This window comes from Dicentrarchus labrax, unplaced genomic scaffold, assembly GCF_905237075.1.
Source record: "Dicentrarchus labrax unplaced genomic scaffold, dlabrax2021, whole genome shotgun sequence".
In the NCBI taxonomy this organism is placed as follows: Eukaryota; Metazoa; Chordata; class Actinopteri; family Moronidae; genus Dicentrarchus; species Dicentrarchus labrax.
This window is the reverse complement of record NW_026136713.1, coordinates 6,389,074-6,416,474: the sequence shown is the minus strand read 5'-3', so window position 1 is coordinate 6,416,474 and position 27,401 is coordinate 6,389,074. Positions and strand designations below refer to the sequence as shown.

The 27,401-nt window shown below is 38.0% G+C and overlaps 3 protein-coding genes across 5 annotated transcripts; 1 reads left to right on the top strand and 2 right to left on the bottom strand.

Moving 5' to 3' along the window:
* Positions 1-3,780: 3,780 nt before the first annotated feature.
* vgll1 (vestigial like family member 1) lies at positions 3,781-7,903 on the bottom strand. Of its 2 annotated transcripts, none has more exons than XM_051420643.1 (4): positions 7,658-7,903; positions 6,608-6,810; positions 6,146-6,505; positions 3,781-5,306 (listed from the first exon to the last, which is right to left on the bottom strand). In XM_051420643.1, the coding sequence occupies exons 2-4, from the start codon at positions 6,795-6,797 to the stop codon at positions 5,269-5,271; spliced, it is 588 nt and encodes a 195-aa protein (XP_051276603.1). In that variant the 5' UTR covers positions 6,798-6,810; positions 7,658-7,903; the 3' UTR covers positions 3,781-5,268. The 2 variants fall into 2 exon arrangements, with proteins under 2 accessions (XP_051276603.1, XP_051276602.1); XM_051420642.1 differs by having other exon boundaries at positions 7,667-7,902.
* A 677-nt stretch (positions 7,904-8,580) lies between these two features.
* On the bottom strand, positions 8,581-21,734 carry adgrg4a (adhesion G protein-coupled receptor G4a). Of its 2 annotated transcripts, none has more exons than XM_051420809.1 (29): positions 21,393-21,734; positions 21,156-21,281; positions 20,257-20,886; positions 19,912-20,009; positions 19,753-19,811; positions 19,378-19,432; positions 19,130-19,167; positions 18,856-18,998; positions 18,323-18,382; positions 18,072-18,155; positions 16,820-16,905; positions 16,666-16,736; positions 16,556-16,583; positions 16,384-16,406; positions 16,091-16,233; positions 15,876-16,005; positions 14,895-15,001; positions 14,564-14,780; positions 14,308-14,473; positions 13,808-13,960; positions 13,085-13,222; positions 12,946-12,991; positions 12,669-12,772; positions 12,220-12,341; positions 11,449-11,717; positions 10,535-10,640; positions 10,081-10,361; positions 9,622-9,723; positions 8,581-9,515 (listed from the first exon to the last, which is right to left on the bottom strand). In XM_051420809.1, the coding sequence occupies exons 2-29, from the start codon at positions 21,229-21,231 to the stop codon at positions 9,367-9,369; spliced, it is 3,684 nt and encodes a 1,227-aa protein (XP_051276769.1). In that variant the 5' UTR covers positions 21,232-21,281; positions 21,393-21,734; the 3' UTR covers positions 8,581-9,366. The 2 variants fall into 2 exon arrangements, with proteins under 2 accessions (XP_051276769.1, XP_051276770.1); XM_051420810.1 differs by having other exon boundaries at positions 21,156-21,278.
* Positions 21,735-22,734: 1,000 nt separating this feature from the next.
* Positions 22,735-27,275, top strand: LOC127375103 (tumor necrosis factor receptor superfamily member 27-like). Its single transcript, XM_051420939.1, has 10 exons — positions 22,735-22,893; positions 24,331-24,444; positions 24,539-24,717; positions 24,808-24,923; positions 25,041-25,091; positions 25,169-25,279; positions 25,361-25,499; positions 25,589-25,733; positions 26,681-26,720; positions 26,860-27,275. Exons 1-10 carry the CDS (start codon positions 22,735-22,737, stop codon positions 27,126-27,128), a joined length of 1,323 nt encoding a protein of 440 aa, XP_051276899.1. The 3' UTR covers positions 27,129-27,275.
* Positions 27,276-27,401: the final 126 nt, after the last annotated feature.

Genomic DNA, 27,401 nt, shown 5'->3' with positions numbered 1-27,401 from the left:
TAAAGAGTGGAGAGATGAAAACTAAATAATTTCAGACAAATACTGATAGAATATCTAAAAAGACAGAGCTATGGTGCAGCTATCGAGAGAGATTACACCGATCAGCCATAACATTATGAGTACTGACGGGTCAATATCACTGATTATCTGGTTATCATTGCACCTGTCAGTGGGTGGGATATATTAGGCAGCAAGTGATTATTTTGTCCTCAAACTTGATGTGTTAGAAGCAGGAAAAATGGGCAGCGTGAGGATTTCAGCAACTTTGACAAGGACCAAATTGTTATGGCTAGACGACTGGGTCAGAGCATCTCCAAAACTGCAGCTCTTGTTGGGTGTTCCCGGTCTGTAGCGGTCAGTACCTATCAAAAGTGCTCCAAGGAAAGAAAAGAACCGAAGACAGGGTCATGAGCGGCTACAGCTCATTGATGCTGAAGGCTGGCCCATGTGGTCCGATCCAACAGACGAGCTACTGTAGCTGGTTCTGAAAGAAAGGTGTCAGAACACACAGTGCATCACAGGTGTTGGTATGGGGCTGCATTACATTATCTCTGAAATGCCCTAAAATGACATTGGTTTGATGGGATTCAGCAGGAACATTAGTCCTATTTACAGGACAGTTAATTATACTGCAATCTTAATAACTGCAGAATGTTAAATGTCATCTTAAATAAGTTTCCAGTGCTGTCAAATGACACATTACCATATGAATAGTGACATAACTATAACTCTGGGGTGGTTTGTATTATCATCTACACGCTGCCTTTTGTTCTACAGTCATATTACATAAATGGTTTCTGAACAATAGAGGCATTAAAAGGCTATAAAATATCAAGTGAATTATATCACACTTGCAAGTAATCCAACCTAATTAGCTTTTTAGTCAAACTACCACACAAACTTCAATGTAACACCACGACATTATGATTATACTTGTGAAATAAAGTGAGTAGCAGGTCAGTATCTAAAGATTGATGTTTAGTAGGTATAATCATGTTGTCAAGTCTGTGTTAGCATCAAAAATTAGCTAATCAGCACTAAAAACTAAATTAGGGGTGGGCGTGTTGTTTGTTTAGCAGGTATTTGATTATAAACCAAAGTATTGGACAAAGTGAAATGGCAGAGCTGGATGAAACATTAAACAACAGATCACCAAACCTATTTCAATCCAAAATGAACACAAATGTCTGTTCCAAATTCCTGACAATCCATCCAATAGTTGCTAAGACATTTCACTGAAACCCACAAATAGTATCCTCATGGTGGTGCTAGAGGAAGGGTCAAGGGATCACCACAGTCAGTACAATTCATCCTCAGGTGTCAATGAATGTCTTTTTTTTTTGTTGTGTCAATCTGCTTTATTGAGGCTACTGGGACATGTAGTGCAGTAATTCACTGCACCCTCTGGGCCTGAGGAGACTCCTGTGAGAGCACTCATCCCAACATCAAGAGCACAAAAGTCAATTACACAAGATCTGAATGAACTGGTTGAACAAGCACTTCATGTCAGCCATCTCCTGGTCAGCCTTTTATCTGGTATATTCGTATATATATTCGTATATTCGTAGGTCATATTGATTTGGACACAACACTGTAGTTGTTGAATGTCTTGTAGATTTTGAGGTGATCAAGGATTTACTTTTGGGCAGAAGGAGTAGGCCAGATTGTCGTCACCTGTTTTGGGTCCATCTGGATGTTAACTGCAGAGACAGTAAAACCCAGGAAGGAAGATGTGGACTTTTGAAGCCTTGGAAAAAGTTGGTTCAACAAAAACCTCTTCAAACCTCTGCAAACACAAACTTGTAAATCATATTCCTGACAATGTAATTGACCTAAGCTTTGAGGCCTGTAAGGCTAAAAGACATTTACCTGAGGTGATCATTATAATAACAATAAACTTTATTGATAGAGCACTTCTCAAAACCAGAGCTATAAGGTGCAAACATTAGAAAAACAATACAACTACAAACATAAAAGATAAAACAGTATAAGTAAACAGTATAAAACAATAAAAACTACACATAGGGCAAGGACACTCTAAAGTGCTTACAAAACAGATGAGTTTTTAGTAGCTTCTTAACTATACTTCTTATTATTAGTATTAGTATTAAAGATAATACACTTGTAATCAGACACAAAAAGTCATCAAAGCATAAAGCATTAAGGTTCAGACATAAAGTAAAAACTACATTAAGAGTATGATCTTGATTGTGGGTTGGCCTAGATGCATGTTGCATTAAGTTAAAAGATTAGGTTGTACCTAAAAACACACTGTTCAGCCAAGAGCATGTTGTCTCCACATCTCAGCCAGGTCTCAGTAGTAAACAAAAAGACCAGATTATGGGAAGCAAATAAGTCCCTTAGGATGAAAGTCTTACTGCAGACTGACCCCGCATTAATTAAAGCCATCTTAATCAGAGTGGAATGTGATGACTGTTTATGGTTGCACATAATCTGGATCAGGTTACTACCATTCACTTTTATTAGGCGTGGAAAAAGCAATGTCTGTTATTCTTTGCTGTGCACCAGGTGGTAGATGTTGATTAACTGAGCTGATGAGTAGATGTTGCGCAGATCCAGCTTGAGAGAAGATCAATATATACATTATATCGATACATTATATAAATAAATTTATATGTAGACTGTGTGGGAATCATATGCACATACACTGTATTTATATTCATTATTTTTACCAACACAAATGTGTAAATGTATTTCCCTGCTCTCACATAGTCCCATATTTAACACAGGCATTGGTTAATGCCTTGGACTCGATTCTGAACACAGAAACAAGAAAAGGTGCCCTATTCCACCAATGCCTGCACCTGGCTTGGGGTCCATGAGCTCTATGGAAATTGCTCAATAGGCCCATTTGGTAACCAATCCATGGTTAATGCAGTGCAAGATGTGAAGAAACTAAAATTAGCACAGCACCTTCGATAATCCACCCACCCATCATGTGGAGATGAATACTCCATCTGTGGCTGTGAATGGTGTCTGCAGTGAAATGTGGATGCCGTCATCGTGTATCTGTGACTGAGTATGAAAGAACCAACTGGTGTCCACTAAACATGTCAAACTCATTGATTCAACATGTGTTGCAGATTAGAAATGGATATAAGGCAACAGAATTAGTCCTAGTCGCAGTGTCCAAATGGTCCTCGGTGAATTCAAAGCTTAGTATTTCACTGTGTTTTCAATCTTCCAGTAAATGCTAACAGTGAAGGGAATTCACACATGATGCATCTTAAGTTTCCATTTTCAGCAGATACATTTGAAAAAATAAAACAGTTTGTATATGTGTATTTACCGCTTTTGTCCAGGCTCATATATGACTGGATACAATTTGGTACACTTTTTCACAATAAATTGTAATAACCTTAACATTTCCTTTCTTCACCTTCACCATGTCAAAAAATGCATTTGTCACTGACCAAATACCCTGTAACATTCCCATCAGCTGTAATTGGTTTTAGCATTAATTAGCATGTGGGAGCTAACTGATGTTTTTGGGTCCTCAAAAAGCCAGCTTGTTTATAGATTCATCTGAAGCTCATTTCAAGAATTCATATTCTGAGTCTGCAAATAGCTCCATAGACTAGCAGATCACTATTTAACTACATTGTGGGAAATATGTCAATTAAAAAGATCGACACAAAGTGATCAACACTGAAAAAAAATGTAGGACATGACATAAGCACTCATAGGAATAAATAGGGACTAAATATATAGCGTAACCATGACGACCATGACGTGAAAAGTCCTTTTCATTCCACAATGCCATTTTTAATTAAGTTTATTTCTGCCATTCAAGACAAACAGAGCAGAATCACTTACAGTATGTGATGGCCCATCTATTTATTCAGACCATGTATGTATTCATATATCTTCTTTTTATGATGTCTCCTTTATTTATTAAATATTGAACACATTGAGTTTCCACAATATTGAAAGATAAAGATAAATCATATGCAGTGGTGGAAAAAGTATTCAAATTTTTGGAAGTAAAAGTAGCAATACCACGCTATAAAGATACTCCATTACAAGTAAAAGTCCAGCATTCAGAATTTGACTTAAAAGCCAGGCATTAAGAATAACCATATAGAAATAACCAATCTTCTTCATTGATGGTCTTGTTTATGTTGCTCATATATAGACATCAATATTACACTGAGACTGTTTCATAACCAGTCAAAAACTCCTTGTAGTACATTTAAGTGAAAGTACAGTAAGTACAAACATTTTTAAATATGAATCTGAAAATTAACCAGTAGGCCTAACCATAGCTGTCAGATACATGCAGTGAAGTAAACTGTACAATATTTCCCATCTGAAACATAGAGTAAATTAAATAGTTAAAGTACAAGTATGTCAAAATTGTACTTTAGTTCAGTACTTGAGTAAATGTACTTAAATACACATATCATATATCTTTTATGTATTTTTTATGTGCAGTACATCATTAGGTGTTATATATATTATCATGTTGTGCTGTTTGCCTGATGCATATATAAAATGGGTTTTTTGATGTATTTCACATTATGGTAAATAGCTATCTGTGATCAAATTAAGGGATGTTGGAGATTTTGTATTTGTCTGCTCAGATATTTGTTTAAGTTTTGTATATGATTACATTTTAGTACAGTTCATGACACTCACTGATGTACTGTAAGTTTAAGATTACAAAAAGAAAACAAGTCACAACAACATTACTATCCTTCATTTTTTGTTCATTTTGATATACAAAATATTCTCATAGCAAGTAAACTCATCAAGGTGAACTGTGGACAGATATTAATATTAATATTTACACACTCAAGAGGCTCACAATGTTAATATTTTAACTTAATACTGGTCTATGTACTGGTGTACATAGTCTAAGAGAATGCCTGATAAAAGCACAAGAAAATGGCCTTCTTCCAACTCCACCGCAAAAGGAGCAACAACATATACAGTGCTCTGAGATCTACAAGAAGAGTGACAGAGTTGAAGAACAGGTTTGTCAGAGAATGTCCCCTTTCAGAAGAAGTTTGTTCCAGTGAGTACATACTGAGGTGCTGAGGTCATTTTACTGAGAAATGGAAAGAGCACAGCAGGGAATGGAAGCGCTGCTGTTTCTTCCGTGTGTGTACTCTCAGGTGACAGTCAGGCCTGTTTGACGAGAAAAAATATCTGAAGGCTACTGGAGTGAACAGAAAGCCTGGTTGCTTTACAGAGCCACAGGTATGTTGGCTGTTCTCTGCCTCTGCTGCATCAGACGCTCTCCGTTCAATACCAGTACAAGTCCTTCTTGTCCAGACGGCGTCCTGACAGAGAGGAGACAAAATGACTTCTAAGCAGCACTAATGGATGTACATGAACAAGTTTGTAAGCAAGCATGCTGAGTAAAATTAAGCTGTACTTGACCTTTTTTCGCACACTTGCATTTTTATAATAGCTATAATGCACAAATTCCTAAATGGTTGCTAAGAAACGAGTAAGGACATCAGGAACTAACTGGTAATTAACAAATCCCTAACAAATTCTTTAAATAGGGCTGGATAATGACCGGTTGTCTATAGTGCAATGTATGTGAAAAACCTGCATATGACTACTTTCTTAATTAATCATTCCTAACTAACTCTAAATGAGGGGCAAAATAGGACACAATTACTCACTTAAGTTAAGTTGTACATCATACATCATTGTTTCTAAGAATACATCATGATTATAACCATATAACAATTCCATTAAAAACTCAGTTGGCACTTGATGATGTGGTTAAGAGTTCAAGCAGTACACCAGGAATTTAGTTTCACCTTTTCACCTATGCAGTAGAGGCCAAGATGTCTCTACTTTTAGTCCCTACTATATGAAAAGATCCAAAAAACTCTTCCCATAATGCAACTCAGTGTGTCTTTTAACCTCCACACACCTACTTTATTACTTAGGCATTTTGTTAATAGTTTACATTCTCCAATCCAAGGCGTGATGACAACAGACTCAGACTTTGGAAAGTTCCTTCAAAGGCAAAACAGACACAGCTAAAGGTGTTTTACAGGTTGTGTAGTGGTCCCCATAACTCATTATCCATTCATCCATCTTGTTTTCATTTTATTGGTTTGAAGACATTTTTAAATATATTGTAGTGCAGCTAAAGTCTTACCAGGTTCAAAGCCCCCATTAGGATCCACAGACTCTCTAAATCCTTGTGGCATCGTCCAGCTGGAAAGCAGTTCTGGCTTGGAGCTGGAGGCTATGCTGGGTCCCATCTCACCTCGCTCATTATGCAGTAGGTTGAGCAGGGATGTAGCGTATTCCTGTCCTGTACGACTCAGCCCTTCTGAGGACAGGGAGTAAGGAATGGACGGCAGCCCTGGGCCCTCTCCTGTCCTGGTAGTGAACGAGTGCCACCCATCAGGAGCATCGTCTGCAGGGCTGAAGGGCATGAGGCGTCCTCCTACAGGAGGGACCTGTGTCTCAGAGTAAGGGTCAACAGCCCTCCCATGACAGGGGCTGTTGTCCTCTGTGGGGGATAGAAAAAAATAAACATGCAGTGTGAATGGGATCGATTGTCCTGTCTGTAGTCAGGAAGGCCATACACTGTTGGTTTTGGGTGCTTGCTTACCCATTTTAATCATTTTACGTATTTTCTTTGTCTTCGCTGATGGCGCCTTGGCCTTGCAGGGTTTGCTGAGAGCACGGGTGAAGTGAGCATCCACCATGCTGTTGATGTCTCCATGGAAGTAAGTCAGAATGACACACTGAGAATGTTTCTCTACCTTCACAGCCATCGGACTGTCTGTTCTGTCCTCCATGGGTCAGCTGTGACTGAAACCAGAGTAAATTATTAGATTATCATTATTAGAAAATGCTCACTTTAGACTATACTGGTACCTTAGGTACTTAATCATGAATTATAATTTTACAGTCACACAAGCGACAACTTAGTCCATAATGTAGCAGTGCACATTGTCTGTTGGTCTTTCTTTGCATACAGTATTTATTGGATGTCGTTGTTAAGTGAGTCATTATCTCTCTACTTACTTTCACCTATAAGATAGTTAATAGACTTTGCGCTTTAGGATGTGTTAACTTACCACATGGTCTATTTAAAATGATGTGATTCAAATCTAACTAAACTAAACTCTTCTTCAGTGGAGTGGATTCCCTCCATATCTGGTTATCTGAGAAATAACAACTGTAAACCGAACATGACCTGTATGACTAGCGTCACAAACTGCTGACGCCTGGCTTTGAAACTGTAGTACACAAACGTCAACAGGAGGACCGCACACTACACCATTTACTTTGGCTAATTCTATGGCTCAGAAAATCGAACATGTTTTACTCACAGTGCATGGAAATTAGGTCATGATGCACAATACATTTACTAAGGATCACTTCTAAGAAATGCCAGAGTTCACTTTTTAATTTGGGCATTGTGGTTGGATATTTAACATAATAAGAACTATACTGTGTGGGTTTGCACTGCAGTATTGCTGTGTCCTAATTTAGGAGAAACTGTAACCAACTGAGTGAAATGTAAATAATCAGATTACATCCACCCCATAGTACAGATATACATTAACAGATATAAAAATGTAACTGAACTCCCAACACTGTTTGTGAGTAAAGTACCAAACCATTGTGTCAGCTTGTATTTGAAGTAACTTACTTCTCTTACCTGACCGGATGATTGACCAAAGATGACCAGGGACTGTGTCCTTGCATTGACTGCTTGATCAAAGCTTATTCATTCACCTACATGAGCAGCAGCCAAAGTTGTTGGAAAAACCCTCCCTTGGTTTGAGCTTAAACATCAGAGTCATTGGTTAGACTCGAAGAACCATAGTTGGGTGTCTTTCCTCTCCTCTACAGACAAAACATGCTCACTGAGCCTCTAAATCTACCTGATGTGTTGAACTGGGAGGGCGTGTGATGCTTCATGAATGCAGACAGCTATGAACAGAATGCCATCCAGCCAGTTCCTCCTCAGCGTGAATGACATGTTATTAAGACATTCCTCACTCACACAGCCACAAAGTTATACAGCAAAAGCAGTTAAATTAACATGCTACATAGTACAAAGTAGTTATTAGTTTTTAAATCAACTATCATATCTGAATCTCATGGGTTTTTCTTGGTCCCACTGCAATAACTCAGCATTGGACCCTATTTGTTTCGATGAGTACATACTCTCTTTTTTTAGACTCATGTAATGATAACAGATTTAAGAGATGCAACAGAAGTGTGTTGCGAAGAAGAGTGCCTTTGGCTGACATCTGCCACAATTTTATCTTTGAAAAATGACAAAAATTAAAGCAAAATGAGACAACCAGTATGGTGGTCTTATGCTATAGTTGTTTGTGGTAACACTTTATTTGGGTAGTCCGCCTACAGATAGTTTGTACCATTTAAACAGCTCATTATCTGAGGTTTAACAATTAAACTATTTCACAAATTAAAATTTTTTTCCTATTACACCACTGTGGTTAAGGTTTGGTTTAGGTAAAAAAAAACATCTTTGTTAAGGCATGTTCATGAATTCTCACATATCTGTTAAACATCTTCAGACAAAGCAAAACAGTTGAAATCCTACAAATGCTACAGATACATTTTATTATTTCAATTGTTACAATATTTTACAAAGGATATCAATAGGAGAAAATAATAATTTCATTTTAACATACTCACATAGCACATATTCACAGTTAGTCCAAAAAGTAATATATGTGCTTAATGTTTTAGTCTTTAGTTTACAGTCAAGAAAAACCAGTGGTGCTACTGACAGGTTGAAATCTTCACGCCGGCCTTCAAACAGGTTTAAGATCAGAGCAATGCCAAGATCATACGAATATAGAATTATACCTTTCAACAAAACTTACATGAATATTTTATTATCATTGAACTTAAAGATAAATGTCTTTGAAGGAAACATCATGAGCAGTACAATCTTCTCATGTAATGTACTTGAAAACAGTTCTTGGTTACAGATATTGTACTTTCCAGCACATTTAAATATAAAACCCTTACTTCCTGTGCAACATTATATTCACTTATTTACCAATAAAAGTTTTACAGACACAGAATCTTCCTTTTCCAAGGATGAGTCATTCAACACTGAAAGCAGTAGTGTAAACCTTTAAGGTGAACTGCAAATTGAAGGCTTTTAGGCTTTTAAATAAGGTCTGCTAGCATAAAATATGCACTTTTTAGAACAGGCTTCTTTACTTTACTTTTAATTGCAAGACAGACCCATTGTATCTCCCTGAAAATGTGGTCTTCCCATACTCACAACAGCTGTTTTATGTTCTGCTCTCAGTGTTTTTGAGCAATGGACCTTGAGAGGGAGTGCTGTACAAAATGTCACATACAGAGGCCTGCTCACGCCCCCTGGTGGTGGTTAGGTGCTGACCCTGTGGAGGAGTCAGACACCTTCCTGATGGTGGAGGTGCTGGCAGAAGCCACTGAGTCACAGTTAGCGAGGTTATTCTTTTTGTGGTGACCGCCCACTGTCACAGTGCGGCTCCAGTCTGAATACGGGAGACAAGAAAGAGAAAACAATGGATCATAGACTGAAATTACTTTTATTATACTGCAATATGTCCTCCAAGTATTGCTTTGTTTTATAATAGGTACCTGAGTAATCACTGAGTCTGAAACGTCCACAGCACAAGTAGATTCTCCACTGTTTCCTCACATTTTCCTTCATCAAACAGTGGAATAAAAAAACAAAGAACCCTAGGAAAAAAGAGCAGAGATAGTAGAAACACTCATTCTGTACCTGAAATGGTTTTTTCTATAATATGATATAGACATAGAAGTGTTTTTGTGTTTTTTTCTATTTATCTTAGTGCTTTTATTTCATAGTTTTATATAATTATCTTTAACAACGCTCTTAAATGTCCCATTTTCATCACATTTGTGCTGAAAGAAAACCTCATCATTACATGCTTCTCTGTAAATCAAAGAAACTCTATCACAAAGATGATGAAATCGTTTTAAAACCAGATAAACTACACAAATTAACACTAAATTACCCGCTCTTCTGTAAGTAATATCTACCCAGCAGCAACACCAGCTACAGCTCTAATTTACCCTGCAAAGAGTTGAAGATGGAGAACAGGTACATCATGACCAGTCTGCCTGGCCCGAATGAAAAGAAGCCCATTGCCCACGTCAGGCCTAACAGGACGGTGAGACTGGCGACTGCCCTCAAGTCCTGCAGAGAGCTGTGGCTGTTTGCTGATGGTTTATTGGCCCTCATCTTTTTGATCTGGATGAGAACCACGATGAACACAGAGATGTTGCATAACAGGATCAGAAGAACAAACCCCATCACCGTCACATAGAAGACGACGTCATCCTGCACCCAACAGCTGGAAGGAGGGAAAGGGCTTGTCATCATGTAATACATGCTGGGTTTATGATTATGCCATCAACTACATTTATTTTTGTCTTACACACTGCTGAGTGTTAATCTCACAATTTCTATCAGACAATTTGATGACGCTCCCGAGATAGAGATGACTCACCCAGAGCTTGTACTTACAATTGGTCAATGAACTGAAGCACCACCGCAGATTCTTCAGGCTCAGCACTGCCATAGGCATCTTTATCTATGGCCAGCACTAGGCTGACTATGACCAGAGGAACACCTGTGAGAACACAAATAAAATCTTAATTTACCTTCTGCTGACTCAGCTCAGAGTCAGCTTACCATATGCTCACATTGTGACAAAGAATAAAACTTTAGAGTTGAGAACTGGTTTGTGATGAAAAAGAAAACAAGATTAAAACATTTTGAGCATTATTTTCTGTCTTCTTTGCATTTTGTGCTGTGTAATAATTAATATGTTTATTTTAAATAGCTGATTTCCCCACACTCCAAAAGTATATTATTATATCTCAACAGAAATGTTTCATTTTATGGGTAATTGATTTTTTTTTACTAATCTCTAATAAGTTTCCTTGAAAAAACAATAGCATTCAGCACTAATCATAGATTTAAAAAAAAAAAAGATATTGTTCCACAGATACACTTTATCAGTGAGATTCAAACTAATTGAGAGTACAACCCAGAGCTCTTGTAGTTTAAATTAACATGTAAGGAAGTTGAATGTAAAATTTGTCTACAGGCAATAATACAATCAACATATACAGTTTATAATTATAAATGAACAATGAATAAACATTTTATTGTGTCTAAATTTATGTTTTATTTCAAGGACAATCTTCAATTAAATTAATTTTTCCCTATTATTATAAATGTCAAAATACATAGTTATTTCCAGGATACATCTTGGAAATTATTCAAAAATTACGGCCCCATAAAATAAAGTGCAGCCGACTCACCTCCCGGCTCAACCCCTACCAATCAAAATCCATTCCTGAACCCTATCAGCCAATTAGAGCCAACTGGACTTTTTTCTACAACAGTGAGGACCACTTAAAGTTCTGCCTTACCCCATCCAACAGCACAGAACTTGAGGATGTAGGAAGGAACATAGGTGTTGAAGACCTTGACCAATGCAAAATACATATGCAAGGCCTCCAGGCCCATCCAGGTGAAAGAAGCCAGTAGGAAGTAGTGCAGTGTCGCAGCAGTGGCAATGCACAGACCATAGTTGGAAAAGGAAGAGAGCCAGGAGTCGAGAAGGAAGAGCATGCTCAACCCCAGCAGGGCAGCTGATAGGTTGATGAGTATCTTAGACGGGTAATCTCGACGCAGCTTCCTAAAGTGTGTGAGAGTTACAGACAAACACAGTGAGTGACTCAGGAACACGAAGTCTGAGAGTTTGTTAGAGGCCTCTGGATTTTATGATGTTAGACATGTGCAAAGAGTTCAAATTGGAAAATTATCACTATGTACAGTATTTGATTGATAATGGAATCCTAAAGTAAAACATGTAGTACTTTGGTGACAAAGACATTCTTACTCAGGGAGTACTAAGTAGCTCTTTTTGGAGTGTTAAACTGTGTCAAAATCTGGGGAGGGTTGCACCATTTCACAAAAACAGAACTGGTGTGAGTGAATTTTTAATATTGTCCCAGTGCATTTGCCAAAAAGTGGCCCACTTTTGCTGAAAATATCCTATGTTTAAAAACTCCAGGAAAATAATCTTGAGTTATGATTGTTTTGTTTAACTGCAATTTCCAAAGTCAAGACTTGCTTAAGATTGTTGTGACCCAGCAATGCAGCTAATGGAGCTCATGCAATTCCTTCAAGTGACTTACTCAAAAGCTAGATATGTGAGAAGAGTGATGCCCAGAAAAACGGAGGATATACCACAACCAAAATATGAGATCACTGTCAGGATCTGACTGTCAGTGTCACTGATAGGGACTCTGGATACATCCTGAAACACAATATAAACAAAATAAAATATATTATTAACTTATATTTAAGGCCAGTAAGTGTAGAATTTTAACATTTCCAACATTTCTTTTGATACCCCTAGTGGTAGTATCAAAACAGATAATATGGTAAGCAGCTCATCCTATCACAATTATTTGAAAAATGATGCTAATGATAAAAACATTACACACTGGTTTTAACATCTTGTGTAATTGGCAGAAATATATGCAAACAGTCAGCAACTGGCCAGACTGAAGACAGTATGTTGGTGCTTGTGGGAGCTGTTTGCTCCTTGGTTTGATTTATAAAAAGCAGACAAATGACTCACCATGAGCACAGCGAAATGTGTGAGGTGATCACAGAGACAGCTGGTCTGATAAGAAGAAATACTCCAGGTTTCACAACCTCTGCTGTTCCAACCGCCCTGCCCACCTGACACCCACACACACACACACAACATTTAATAAAGCTGCTTATCAACCGACACACAACTTCCTGCAATTAAGGACCTTTATTGATCTCACTGGTTCTCTAATTTTCTATTTTCTAAATCATATAAATCCAACTGTAAACATACAAGTTATAATAAATAATGACCAACTAACCGTTTTTATGGAAATCCCAAAACATGCACTCTACCGTGTCTTCAGGCTGTAAAAAAAAAAACAGGGAAGGGATGATTATTTTAGAGTCAAATATAAAAGCCTTCGTCTTACTGATGAACTGGATGCATTCATTTCTCACTTGTTTGGGTGTTTGATGTCTGAGGGTCACCACCACTCGATCCTTTAGGTTGCTGACATGGCTGTTATTGATGCTGGCGGATACTATACAGGAATTCAATCTCCAGCTGTTTTGTGTTGTATTGGTTGTGAGTGGGTCCTGTTAAAAATAAAATAGTTGTCACATTAACATGTTAGGCAGGACAAGAAATCACAACATTGATAGTAGCAAAGTTTAATTAAGGTATCTGGTCAATACAATATGCTACAGTGAGAGAGAGCAAATGTATCTTGTTTAAACTACAGATTATTGACATAGTGGGAACTCGACATTTTGGGAAATATAATTATTTGTTTTCTTGCCAAGAGATAGATGGGATGATTAATAAAACTCTCATGTTTGTACAGTAAATATGAAGCTACACTACTGTAAGCAGTTAGTTAGCTTAGCTCAGCATAAAGACTGGAAACAGCTAGCTGTTGTCCCCTGTTTCCAGTCTTAATGCTGACTGTAGCTTCATATTTATCCCACAAACATGATGTCTGTGGGATAAATATTCTCATTTAACTCATTTGCAAGAGAGCAAATAAGCTCATTTTAAAAAAATGTTGAACTATTCCTTTAAAAAGTTACAACTGCACACAGAAAAGAAAAGAAAACTGCAAGAAGAACAATGAAAGAAAATAAGAAAAGAAAAAAAACAAGATGACAAATAGTAACAAGAAAAGACTTCAGTGAAAATACCTGAAAAAGTTCTTGTTTTCCGTAGAAAATAAACTGGACACGAGTTTTATTTCTTTGTCCGGGAAGGAAAAAGTTGTGGATTGCGGACGGCAAAGAGACAGTTGCTACTGTGTCAGGGAATGGTTGACTCACAAAGCTTTGGTTGAGAAAAATCTGAAAAAAAAACCAAACAAAAGTAATAATGACACTGAATCCCAGTGGTAATCCATCTTCATGGATCATGGAGTATTTCTCAATGTTCTGCCAGTTCTTGTAAGTTGCTTTTTTCTAGTTAAAGTTTAATGTGCCATGACTGCTTGAGGCCATTATGTCTGTTTATTAAAACTAGTTCCTGCATTTCCCGGTGGCTCAAGGACATTATCACAACAGAAATTGTCCTTGAGTGGAAAATGGGAGTTTCTTTTGCTTGTGGATATCTCTCTTTTGCAGTTCACAAAAACAACTCATAAGTAACATTTGCTGGCCCCTTTATGCATATTATAGCATTTACAATGTCTCACCTTTGGGTTCAGGTTTGGAGAAATGGAGGACACACCAAAAGTGAGGCCATTGAACTCCTCTGGATCTGTGTTGACCATGGACATGGCCAGCGAGGGTGCTGTTACACTGACAGATTTACCTTGGAAATCCATATTGTTCCCCATTTTCTCTGTCAGATTAAGGACACTTTTTCCAAAAACGAAAGAAACATGGATTAACAAGAAAATAAGATTTTGAATGTAGATTACCCAAACAGCCTCTTTCCTCTCCACTTACACGTTAGCCACCGGAGTGATGTCAGTTTTGGAAAGCAGAATGTCAGCGACAATATTGATAATGTTGGCACCAACAGCAGGTTTAACGATGCTGATATCAACCACTTCGCTGAGCTTCTCCACCACAATATCCAGATCCGAGGGAGAGAGCTCCTTATTGCTACCTAACTGAACTTCTACAAGGTCCTGAATCGTGTCCACAACCTCAGCCGCGTTATCTAAAAAATCAATCATGTCATTAAAGCTTTTTGTTGTAATTTGCCACATCTTTCTGCTGTGATTTTATTCAGATAGAACCAGACTGTGAGTATGTGTGGGACTGATCCTCTTACCAGTAGTGACAGTGATATTGTTGAGGCCTGGTATGGTCACAAGCAGGATGCAATTTGTCATATTGGGAGGAGACCAGCTGGTGGTGTCAGTTTCAATGTCTAACTTACTGAAGAGAGAAGAGAATCAGAGGAAACAGAAATATATGCTTTACTCATATATATTCTTTGTGGTAGTTAAATTTGACAAGGCACACTGTAGCTTGGTCCTGAGCTCGTAGGATCACTGTCAGTTTCAGACAAAGGGTGATAAAAAAAATTTAAAAGACACCTGTTCACACTTGATGATTGTGTTTAGTCTTAATAAGCATCCTTGCAAAGACCATAAAACTGATTACCCATATTGCCCAGCCATTATCCCTTCCCTTGAGTGAGATTTATATCAGTTTTGGCAGAGATGATGTGAGGAAGATTGAAGCCCTTCATTGCACTAATAATTCTCTTATAGGAAATTGATTTTTGCCTGAGCTGCAGGCTGGCAGGGATCTCTCCACATTACGCGCGTGGTCAAAGCTTGTGTGCAGAGTGGGAGGATTGGACATTGTAATTGGGGGAATTTTCGTGTCTTGCTGAGCTGTCTCTATGGAAACAGATTGTTGAGACAAAAATAAACAGGATCTCTATCAGTAAATAGAGCAATATACAAGAAAATCCCCACTTTCTCCCCATTTATTTATTTATTTTTTTACCAAGGTGGTTCAGATGACTCAGGCTGGTGTGAATAAACCCTTGAATATTATTACACTTTGTCTCAACTGAAAATCTAATATGTGCTTTATTGTTGTGTGGGAGACATTATATAATATGCCGCTGTGTAATGTCGGTCAATTAAACAGCAAATTTTATACAGCACAAGGATCTTGTTGATTTACTCAGTGTTTTGACTGATTATTGGCATGTGTTTTACGTCATAATCTTGCAATTTGACATCATCGTCTCTGGACAAATATAAACCCACTGGATAAATGGAAGTTAATGTCTTACCAAAGCCTGTAGGCTCTCTCTGATTTTGGCTTTTTGCATCTCATTTCTTGGTTGACTTGTGGAAATGCTTCAGGCCAAATATATTGTCCGTAGATTGTTGAAGTAGCTTCTTCTAAACAGTTTTCTGGCACTACAAGAAAAAACATATACATGTTGCCAAATCCTATTTCATACACATCTTTCTCTTTTTATCTCTGTCACAAAATCCAACTTACTTATGTGCTTGATCACCACATCCATAGTCTGAATAGAGATGGAGTCATTTTCATACTTTGACGTCAAGGCAGCATTAATAAAGGTTTTACTGTCCTCCACACTGTACATGCTGTAGTCCTGAACATGGAAGGTACAGTAATATCTGAAACACACATTTAGGGGTAACAACAACATTAGTTTGAACCACAGTAAGTAAATTCTGAATTCAAAATAAATCAAGCTGTGTTACAGTAGAAAACAGCAGCACAGGTAGTTTTTCAGCTTTGTTATGATCTTTTCTTTAGTGTCCTACTGTTTTTGTTGGCCATGGAAAATCTAAAAGAAATGAAACAAAGAGATGTTGCATTGTAAAAAATAATTATTACAGCAGTATGAATAATTATTCCTAGGACTTCTTCAACTTCAATTACCCAATTATGAAAAAAATATTTGTCTTGTTAAAATTAAATGAAGTGCACACTCACCATCAGTCCATTGTACTGCTCCATGTTCCTATTAAAAATAAGATGAATAATAAGTCAACCAGAGCTTTCATATGACAAACAGAGAAAACCACAAATTCTATGGGACCCACCTGCCAACATCCTCCTTTATGACGAGATTCAGTACAGTCATAGTGTCGTTCACCTCCAGCTGTTCTTTCGCCTTTTGCCCGAAGAGAATAACTCAGTGTTCACATATCTTTTAACTAAAGACAGCTTTCAAGTGCAATTCTGTGAGTCTCTTACCCATTTCTCAATAATATCCTGTGGTTTTGTAGGGCTGCCAGTCATACTTAAGGTCATATTAACTTTGAAGAATATATCAGGTCCAACTGCAGGAATGAAATGACAAAACATAGCAGTGCGTCATTACACGTGTGTTTTAACACTATTCTGACTGTTCAGAAAGGAATTTAGAATGAAATTGTCTAACATTTTTTATGTGAACAAAAAAAATGGTGTTCAGTGTAAGTTTCATTTGTGCCCCACATGCTCCGTACACAGATATGTCCTGTCCCCCCTATTGAGACTGGAAAAGTCACTATGTGGACGGACATTCTTTAATTAGCAGAAATGGAAATAAGCCATCAAATGTGCCTGTGGGCAGTGATATTGTAGGTGTGACAATCACTTTCTGAGACTGAACATTTCTAAAACCATAGATATGGTAATTGACTTTAGAAAAAACATCACTTCCACCTTCTAAGACCTTTGTTAAAGGGCATGAGGTGGAGATTGTAGAGACCTATAATTACCTTTGTACTTATAATGACAAGAAATTGAGCTTTGATGTGAACACAGGTAATATGCAACAAAGGGCAACAAAAACTGTAAGTTAAGCTTTGGTTGACACAGAACTGATGGTGTTATCCATCATATTAAATCCAGACTATCCTGTCTTAAAGGAATTTCTCTGGTCAAGGATTCAGGTTTCCAAAAATTATGTGCAACCGGTTCAAGTTTTCATTTATCTTGTGTAAAATAAACGCTCTTAATTTAGCTCATTCAACTACTTTATAAACTGCTGGATAGTTTAATCTATACAGCAATGCATCATATTTTATAAGATCATCATATGCTTGTAGTGTCGCTGTCTTGTGAGAACCACCTATCTCTAAAAAGTCAACTTTTCATAAGCTCAGAAAAACAGCTCTGTTTTCAGGCAACAATGGCAATGTGACTGAATTTTCTCAACCCATGAAGGAACAATTAATACTTTAGTTTATCAGACAGATTTTAAATCTAAATCACCAAATTTGGAGGCAGAAGTATGAAGCATAAAAAGGAAACAGTACAGTACACAGCTGTTTCGTGTGTACCATGTCTACAACTGCCTTACTGTGTTTTTATTGCTAATGTTTTTATGTTTGCTGCCTTCAAGCAAATTGTTTTCTCTTGTAGGACAACAAAGAACTGAGCTGATATGAAGAAGAAACAAGAACGAAGATGAAGAAACAAACAGAAACAATGATTTATCTAAGATTTTTAGTGAACTGACCGGCAGTCTCGTTGAGTTCTAAAGGCTCTCCTGTTGTTGACATGTTAGCAGGCTGAACTGGCAGACTTTGAGTTGGACCAGTTTCTGTGGATTAAATGACACAATTTACAGGAAAATAGCACAAAGAGACAAAGTTTTAAAAAATGAAGTTGTTATATCATTATAGATGAACCAGTTTGCCAAAGGCTTATGATTCCATGTGGCTGCAAAGCACCAGTACTACTCATGGACATTCTTTCTTGCATGCTCACCAGATGTAGTTACATCAGTGCTGCCTGTTGAAGGGGGCTCGGACACTGCAGGGAATGACTCTGAAAGAAAGAAAGTGAAACATTTATTACAAAGAGAGAAAGAAAATTTTCAATTAAAAATAGCATGATGTCAAATCAAATAATGGAAATGTCAATTTTCTTACAATGAATAGTCACAAATTTACAGTCATCTATTAGGTATTTTAAGAAACACAGAAATGTGCTCCTCCCCGTTTTCATTAGTGTATCCGCAGCATGCTTTTAATTCAGCCACTTAACAATCGCAGTGAAAGTGCAGTAAATATAATCACTTTAATGCATTTGTTCATGTTAATGCCTCAAGTGAACGAGTGAAGAGTCTGCGTTGTGTCTATGAAATACAAGAACTGAACAAATATCATACAATTATGTATGTAAATAAACTCCCGATGAAAAAGGTCAGCTTCATGTGACACACACGTCATGTGAACATACATCCGTTTTTAAGACTGTAACAGTGGTTGTAAAATGTGTATTGTACAGAATATACGTACCCACAGGTAGTATGCTGATGCTATTTGCTGTCAGGTTGAGGAAGTCGTAAGAGAAGGTCAAACTCAGCAACGCAGCAATGTTCCCTTGAACAACTTCTACATTAGCAGCAGGAACCACGCTTACATAGACTTCACAGTCGAAACTGGGGATTAATCACAATGACAAGAGTTATATCTGCATGTAAAGTGCATTGTACTGAGGTTTGGAGAATATCTGGGTTGTTCCATGCATCTTGTGTCATAAAGTTTATTATGAGTCCTAAGTTCGTCTTACCAGTTGTCACAGGTGGTGTTTGATAATGCTGTTGATCCCTGAAAACACATCAAAATCACATTTTTATTTAAAGGTTGTATGATTTCACTTACTTACACCGTGCCTGACCTCAGTGCTCAAGCACATTATTGATTTCCTCGGAAAACAATATTGTCTTAGTCTAAAATCTCTGTTCTCTAATCAGCTGGTCTTTGAGGATATTGCTGCTTCTTTCTGGAAAATCAAACAGAGGACTAATAGTGGTGTACCTGAGGTTGTTGCACATGTAGAGCAGCAGAATTATTAACCACATGGCAGGTACGGCTGTATGGGAACACAGATAACAGAAATTACAGACAGGAACGTTATACATGACCAGGATCACAGTCCACATGTACTTTTGTTACTTTACATATATAAAATATAATGAACCATTATAGATTAAATTATCCAACAGTATATAAAATATCTCCACCTCAACCAATATAATGTATAATAGCATAACACTCACAGGGACAAGTTTTACTAAGAAGACATTTACTTTTACTCACTGAGTACTTTTATATTGCCAGAGCAAGACTTTTACTTTTACTAAGTATAGTATCTGAATAGTAGAGAGGGTCTGCTAACAAAAGTTGTATTACCTTGGGGTTGACACAAAGATTTCATGGACAGAAATGTTGAGAGGAAAAACACTCTCCAACTGATAAGAAATGACAACAAAGATAAACAAAGATTATTTTGATAGGAAAAAACTGTATGACAGTTTACTGTCCATTGACTTATTCACATATTCTTCATACCCAGTTTCTTGTGACTTCCTCCAGCGACAGTGTACAATTTTCAGGCCTCATGGAGTGAACTATTAATGTCTTCATTTTGATTTTGTAGAGCGGCCATGCTAAAAAATAAATAAGCAAAGAAAATGACTTTATAATATGTACTATTTCCAAAGGAAAATGTTATACCTATCAACAGGTTCTGGACTTAGGGATGTGTGATTTACCTTTTCTTTGACCTTAAACCATATTTACTGAACAGTAAAGCCCACTCATTGAACTCTCACCTACAGCAGATTGCCTTATTATGTGAAAAGGTGAGGAAACTTTGAGAGTAATTAATTTTTTGAAAGGTCATACTGTATTTACCACAATGTAGGTTGTTGTCAGGCTCAGGGGGAGGGCAGTTGCATTGCCACTGCTTCATGTCCCAGCTCACCACGTCTCCATCTGCACAGCTTTGCTCCCTCAGCTCCTCAGCGCTCCATTCTCTGGCCCAGATCCTGAACAGACCAATCTCACCAAGCAGATTTTTCCCACTCTCCGACTGCACTTTACCAGATGCGTCTACATAATGAGACACCCCCAGAGTGAGAGTGCCGCTTGGGGCCAGTTGCTGGGGCAGGATGGGTTTTACAAAGAACTCATGCTGGCTGGTTCCATTTATGTAGATCCGCAGCCTCCGTGCTTGGCCCGACCAGGTGAGACAGACAGAGTGCCATTCATTCAAACTCAGTTTCCATTCCAAGCGATGTTCTTCACCAAACAGCCATACAGCCAGATGTGTACTTTTGCCCCCAAATCCCAGTGCTATGTGTCTTTCCCCCAGTGCTTTGTAGACAAAACCAGTCCAGTCGGTTCCATAGTTGAGGCGTAGAAGCTCACATACACTCAGCTCTTTAAGGGTTGGTATCACAGCATTTGGATGTAGCCGCCACAAACACGGGCGACCCCTGAACAGTATCTTCTTTCCCCACAAGCTGGTGCTGTCAGAGGCAGCTGAAACAACACATAGGCAGAAAAGACACAGGTAGATGAAAAAAATAAGCTATACAGTTTATTAACCATAAAGATGTGAAAAGAATGAACAGTATGCCATCAAAACAATTCATTATTCTGAGTTTCTTTCAGTTCACTTGAGAACTCAATTGTCCAAAATAGGGGAAAAAACTAAACATAAACACAATAAAAAAACAAGACAATTTAAGTGCTAGTCAGTAGATACTTCACGTGGGATATAAAATCATTTAATTTATCTGAAATCTTACTTGAATCGAGAAGACACACTGACAGCTGTATACACAGATAGATGGTTAGTGAAGACAGACTTCTGACGGACTTCATGACAGCAAACAAAAACACAGGACCTTCAATGCCAGTCAAGTGTTCATCTGCTTAAAGGCGACAGTAAGATAAACAATTTTTTTATGTGAATTCACCTTGAAAAAATAATACATTGATTATTCACTTAATTCTATGTGTCTAAATACAAAACTGACACTTACCATGGTCATCTTCTTGAAATGGTCAAATCTGAAGTTTAAGCTGTTTTGTGAGAAATTAGGCCATCAATATCAGCTCACTAGAAGCTGGTGGAGCAGTGAGTCTGCTGGCAAGCGTCACTCTATTTTCGCTATAAGAAGACCTCCACGCCCTCTCCCTTTAGTTCCCTGAGTTACTCATTAATCACAGGCAATAAACATAACTAACATGCATGATAACATCAAACCCATGACTTCATGAAACCTTTGCAAAAGTGAATCTCAAAATTCTCCCACTAACACATTTAAGTCCTTTGTGTTCAGTATGAAGCACCTGGCTTTAGTGTTAGAGTTCCAGCAGCTCGGTGGGAGTTTGAATGGTAATGTGTATTTCATGGAGCCTTAAAGTTTACTGTAAAGAAAGACTGCAGGATGTTGAGACACACCCATGTCTTTGTAGATGTTGATGACACAGACATTATCAAAATAGCAGGTTTCCTATTTAGGGTTTGTTATGTAAGCGTCCTCACTTAAACTGTCTGTACACAGATGGATATTTCTGAGAATTGCAACATAAATTGACATTCATGGTCATGGAAGCTAAAAGAAAAAAAGGAAAAAAGTAATTGTTTGAGATATAAACATAAAACATCATCTGCATAGGTTGCAGTCGCATCTACAAATGCTGGCTATGACCAAAAAGAATGTTTAGGTTACATATGCTCATGGGTATGACTGCAACAACAGGTTTGTGTGTATGTTAGACACGTGTGTTCTATACGTCAGGTTGCCGCCATCGGAAATTTTCTGCAAACACTCCTGTATATGTAATATTCCTGTACTACTTGTGTGCTTTACAATTATCCTCAAGTGATAACTGCTCAAACAAATCTAATTGGCTTTTCTGTGTGACGTATGAAGGCCATGTCTGTCTTGATCTCAGCTGTACAGACCTTAAAGTCCATAGTGCAGTATTCTTTTTAAAGCCTTAACTACTTAAATAATCAAATTATATAAATGGATCCTCTTTTTCCATACCCATAACATTCTGTCAGGATGGTGAAATGTTGTGTGTCTGTTTTATGGCTCCATACTACCACTAAGTGGTCAAACAGTACATTACAACTGGTTTCTGTCCAGCTCAGTTTAGGAGCTCTTTTATGATTCCCACAGTGGTCTCACCTTCAGCATGCCCCTCGTCAGTTGAGTCAGGACCTATAACAAAACAATACTGGTTGTAGTATTTAAGATGTTATTCCAGCCTGCAAACACACTCACACACAAAGTCTCTTTGTTGGAATCACATTCTTTGACAAGGGTCTCATTCATGCATTTAAATTCCCCTCCCTCCTCCTCTGCTCCCTGTATGAGGAGCCAGAGCCAAGACGAGCGGGTTCCCCAGAGGGAATGTGAGAAGACCAGGTGTGACGTGACGTGGGCCAGGTGTGGGAGACCTGAAAGTCTCGCATTCATTGGTCCACCGATTGATAGTCTGGTTGGGAACCTCTCCTGCGTCACAGGTGATGTAGAATGAGGGGGATTCCCAAAGATCTTTCCCACCACTTTACCTCTGTTGAATGAGGAGTAGCTTGTAGGGAGGCAAAATCACACTGCCACCGATGGAAGCTGCAAATGAGTGATTAGTCTATGAGAGATATACACTGCTTTTATAGCATTATAAGGAGCATTTAAATATTGCCAAGTAAGTTTATATTGATTTTCTCTGGTTTTCTTTGCTTTCTTGGCATCAATGGTCTTTATATGTGTAACTGTCTTTACAGTATGTGATTAAAGTTTGACAGAGTAAGTGTTGTTCGATTTTAAATTTGTGTTCACAGGAAAACTTACTATTTTTAGGGCTGCAGTGAAGTGTATCTCTACTCCTTAGAGAAGGACCATGGACATTTTGCCAATGGAGGTTTGTCTCTATGCTGTTCAGCTCATGGTAGGTCTGACCTTTAAGCATCTTTTCTGTACAGATTTCTGAAACACTGACTATTTCATCATGCATATTATTTCCAGACAATGATTGTTTTCAAAAAATAAAATCTGGTTGTTTTATTATATTTTCTTTAAAATAAAATAAATGCAAATCTGCCAGTGATTCAAGAATATTTGAAACATGTTTTCAGTGTGTATGAAATTGTATTCAAGTACTTTCTATGGCATATTTCAAGTTCAGGAAACTGCCTTACACTTAAACAAAACAATAACATCCCTACTGCAATGACACCTTTTTCCCACTTGTTCTAAGACACTGACTTTTTAAAAAACCCATAAATATACAGATGTGGGAAGAAACAAAGTACAAATACTTTGTTTCTGTACTTTACTTACTCTACTACTTTATTCTACTTGTACTTCAGAATTTATTTTACGGACAGCCTTTTACTTACTTACTCCATTTTAACACAAATATCTGTACCTTCTACTCTTTGCATTTTCAAAACTTTTGTTTTATTGCACTTGAGGGGAATTATCAAATAATATTTTCATTCTTTGCATCATTGCATGTCTTTCCAACATCAAGACCAGTGAATATCATACATTACAGAAATAACATGACGAAAAAGATGTAACATTGACCCTATTTAAGGTTTCAGTTAGATTTGCACAAAAACAGCTGGCAGAAATGTCCTTCGGAGAGACCAAAAGAGTACTTTTTACATTTATACTTTGAGTACATTTCAGGGCCTGTACTTTTTCCCTTTTACTTGCGTAAAGAAGTTGAATCAAGGCTTTACTTTTACTGGACTCTTTTTTATACAAGTATCTGTACTTCTACTTGAGTAACGAATGTGTGTGCTTTTTCCCCCTCTGTATATATGTACATTTTGCTGATAGTATCTTTGTACTTTTACTTTAATAAGATTCTGATGGCATGAATTTTACTTGGAATGTAGTATTTTAATAGTGTGGTATTAGTTCCACCACTGACTATTTAAAATATGTTTTTCCTAAGGTTTGGTGTGAGCTGGTGAAATCTGAGCCCAGCTGTGATCAGACAGAGTTCTTCCACCCTAATGGCACTTGTGTTGAATGCACTGTATGTGGGCCGGGAGAACAGCTCTCAGAGGTAACACACATGATTGACATTATAGTGGCAGAAGAGTTATTTCCTTTACTGGCCTTGCTACTTGGCTTTAGTTTATATTTTGCATCATTCTCAGGACTGTGGTTTTGGAGATGGTGGTGAAGGTGTCTGTATACTGTGTGAAGAAGGGAAGTTCAGTGCAGATACAGGTGTAGCTCCCTGCATGCGATGCACCCAGTGCAATCTGCTTAACCGCCTGGAGACGACAGTGTGCTCACCTGCCAATAATGCCCAGTGTGGTCAATGCCTTCCGGGGTGAGTTATACCTACTGTGCCGGCCTAATCACCTGATTCATTCTAGCGTTTGTTTTTGTGTTAAGTGTATGAATGTGGTTGTGTGTGCAGGTATTATGAACTCAGGAGCATGACTGGGGAAGTGGAGCTGCCCTGTGTGCCTTGTTACAACCATGACACAGTCCATAAAGAGTGTTTGCTTTTGACAGCTCAAGGCTCCAAAGGAGGTAAGATCCAGAGATAAACCATAGACTGAACAATGGTAATTAGCTTGTATAAACAGTTTTATTGACTGGTGATTTTCCAGAGATGTTGTCAAGGAAAAGTTTATTTCTGTCTGACAGAGAGCGCCGTCGCTGCACCCAGAGGAAAATTCGAAGACCCCAAAGAGAAGAGTGAGTAACTCTGTGGAACAACTTTTTCAATTCAACTTGCATTCGATTTGACTTGCCTGACTTTCTGTTTAATCCAGGAGTAAACGAAGAAACATTTTCAATGGTCCTGATTGGTTCAGCAACAGCTTCCTCGATTTTCCTTATTGCTCTGCTGCTTTGGGCTTTCCTTCTTACTGCTGAGAGATTCAGTGAGTAAGACACATCATTAATTGACATTTCTGCCCATCTGTCTTTTGTTTACTTGACTAAATACTTGTTGCAATGTTCAGAGCAAGTTCCTGAGCACTGTCCTGGGCCTGGAGGACCATTGTCTGCAGACAACCTTCAGTACACATCGTTGTCCAGTTCCACAGAGAGAGCAGCCACACAATCAGCGGCTCCTTCACAGACAACTCAAGATCCCCTGAGGTGCTTTGCAAATGTTACATACTGCTTAAATACACATTAAATGTATCTGTGCCTATGTAATTATTAACATTAATATCATCTCTACCCAGAGTCCTAAACTCACTGAGCCATGAGAATGAGGTGCATCCTACTTCTATTGTGATTAATGTCACCACCAACATTAAGCCCTCCAGTCAGAAAGAGGAGAACATCACACAGGAGGAACTGCAAAGCAGCTGCTATTCCATGGAGGAGGTACAGTGGTTTAATTCATCATATTGGCATACTGCCAGAGTCAGTGAAAGACATACATGCTGCTTTCAATATAATACACAATAAAATACACATGAAAACTCACTGCAAGATAATTTTACTTTGAAAACTGTGAATTTATGGTTTCTATACAATTCCAACAGTACTACTTTTAATTATAACAGTATAATATTCTACTACTGGTTTAAGTAAATGTAGCCAGTTTGTCAGCACACAGACCAACAAGAACTGTGCTCACCCATAATCACAAATAAATAGATACATTAAAGATAAACAAATAATAATAAAAATGCCAGTTACCCACTGTGGAATTTGGTGGTTTTGTTGGTTTGGAGATTTTCACCACCGAAACGTCGGCCATCACCCCAGTACAAGGGTTGAATGGAAATTAATTTGTGGTGAACAAAGCATGGAAAATGACATCTGCTCAAAACTCAACAGCAGTGTTCCTTTCCAAAAGTGTTGTCTCAGATAATCCACAGACCTCACTGTCAGTAGTTTTCATGAAGGCCATTTCCTCTTTAAACTGACAGTGTTACAATATGTACCCACACCAGAAATCCTGAACATCTTAGCTCATAGTTTTGTGAGAGGGTTGTCATATAATGCTCAAGAGTAAGACAAGTGAATCAAACACAAGACGTTGACTCTAACATATTGATCAGTACCGATCAGTTAACTATTGATTTTCAGCTGCATATTTTGAGATCCACTGATTCTGAAGATATGACAGACAGAATAAAATTATATCAAAGAAAGACAATCAAGCATACAGTATCTTCCCATTTCAGAGGCTCTAACTCAAAAATACTTTTTAAAGTATTTTACTTGATAAATCGTGTCATTTATTTTCATTCCTCCTGTAAGAATGATGTTAGAATCAGTACTACTTGTTTCTAAATCTGTCTTCTTTTCTATAGGAATATCAGATGGAGCAAAAACTTCAGACAATATGGGAAGTGGCTCAAGGTATGTATGTTTTCCCGTAGCCAAAGTAAGTAAAGGGTTTTACATAACATACCCCCAGCAGGTTAATCAATCTGTGGATGAGTTTAGTTGTTGGAACTCATTTCTAAAGTTCATATTGGTGATTGTGCTTTTACTCCAGGTCAGAGTATCGAGATGCTCGACTATGACTCAGTCCAGGACTTGTCCCTGCTGCTTGACTCTGCTGACAACAGGGACGTTTTGAGGAGACTGGGGCGGTCTTTGGGTGTCCCGCCTCGGGTCATATCTCATCTCCATGGCTTCCAGGATCTCTTTCAGTACCTGCGCACCTCCACCTACACACTGCTGCCCCAACTGGCCCAGGCTGCTTCACTCTTGCCTAATCCTGAAGTTGTTGCTAGGATACACAGAGCTGTGGTGAACAAGTGACCACTCAGACCCTGGGGATGCGTTGCCATGACTCCAGCTGTTATACAGTATTCCTGACCCACTTTGTATGATGACACTTTTACCAAATACATCCCCCAACACTCACACAACTCTTTGGGATATAAAGACATTCTCCTTACTGAAATTCATTGATTTTGAGTGAATAAAAGTAATACCTGTGACTAAAGAAATGTTGTTCACCTAATTGTGTTATATACAATGTATATATATATATACATTGTATATGGATACATTCCTTATTATAATAGATAT

Bases quoted from the DNA above. Each gene is read 5' to 3' on its own strand.
- LOC127375103 (XM_051420939.1), top strand. From the start codon at position 22,735: ATGAGGAGCCAGAGCCAAGACGAGCGGGTTCCCCAGAGGGAATGTGAG. The intron at 22,894-24,330 runs GTAGAATGAGGG...GTTTTTCCTAAG, and splicing joins TCTCCTGCGTCACAGGTGAT to GTTTGGTGTGAGCTGGTGAA. The intron at 24,718-24,807 runs GTGAGTTATACC...TTGTGTGTGCAG, and splicing joins TGTGGTCAATGCCTTCCGGG to GTATTATGAACTCAGGAGCA.
- vgll1 (XM_051420643.1), bottom strand. From the start codon at position 6,797: ATGGAGGACAGAACAGACAGTCCGATGGCTGTGAAGGTAGAGAAACAT. The intron at 6,506-6,607 runs GTAAGCAAGCAC...TATCCCCCACAG, and splicing joins ACGTAAAATGATTAAAATGG to AGGACAACAGCCCCTGTCAT. The intron at 5,307-6,145 runs GTAAGACTTTAG...CCTCTCTGTCAG, and splicing joins TAATGGGGGCTTTGAACCTG to GACGCCGTCTGGACAAGAAG.
- adgrg4a (XM_051420809.1), bottom strand. From the start codon at position 21,231: ATGAAGTCCGTCAGAAGTCTGTCTTCACTAACCATCTATCTGTGTATA. The intron at 19,168-19,377 runs GTACACCACTAT...ATGTGTTTTCAG, and splicing joins TACATGTGCAACAACCTCAG to GGATCAACAGCATTATCAAA. The intron at 18,383-18,855 runs GTACGTATATTC...TCTTTCTTTCAG, and splicing joins CATCAGCATACTACCTGTGG to AGTCATTCCCTGCAGTGTCC.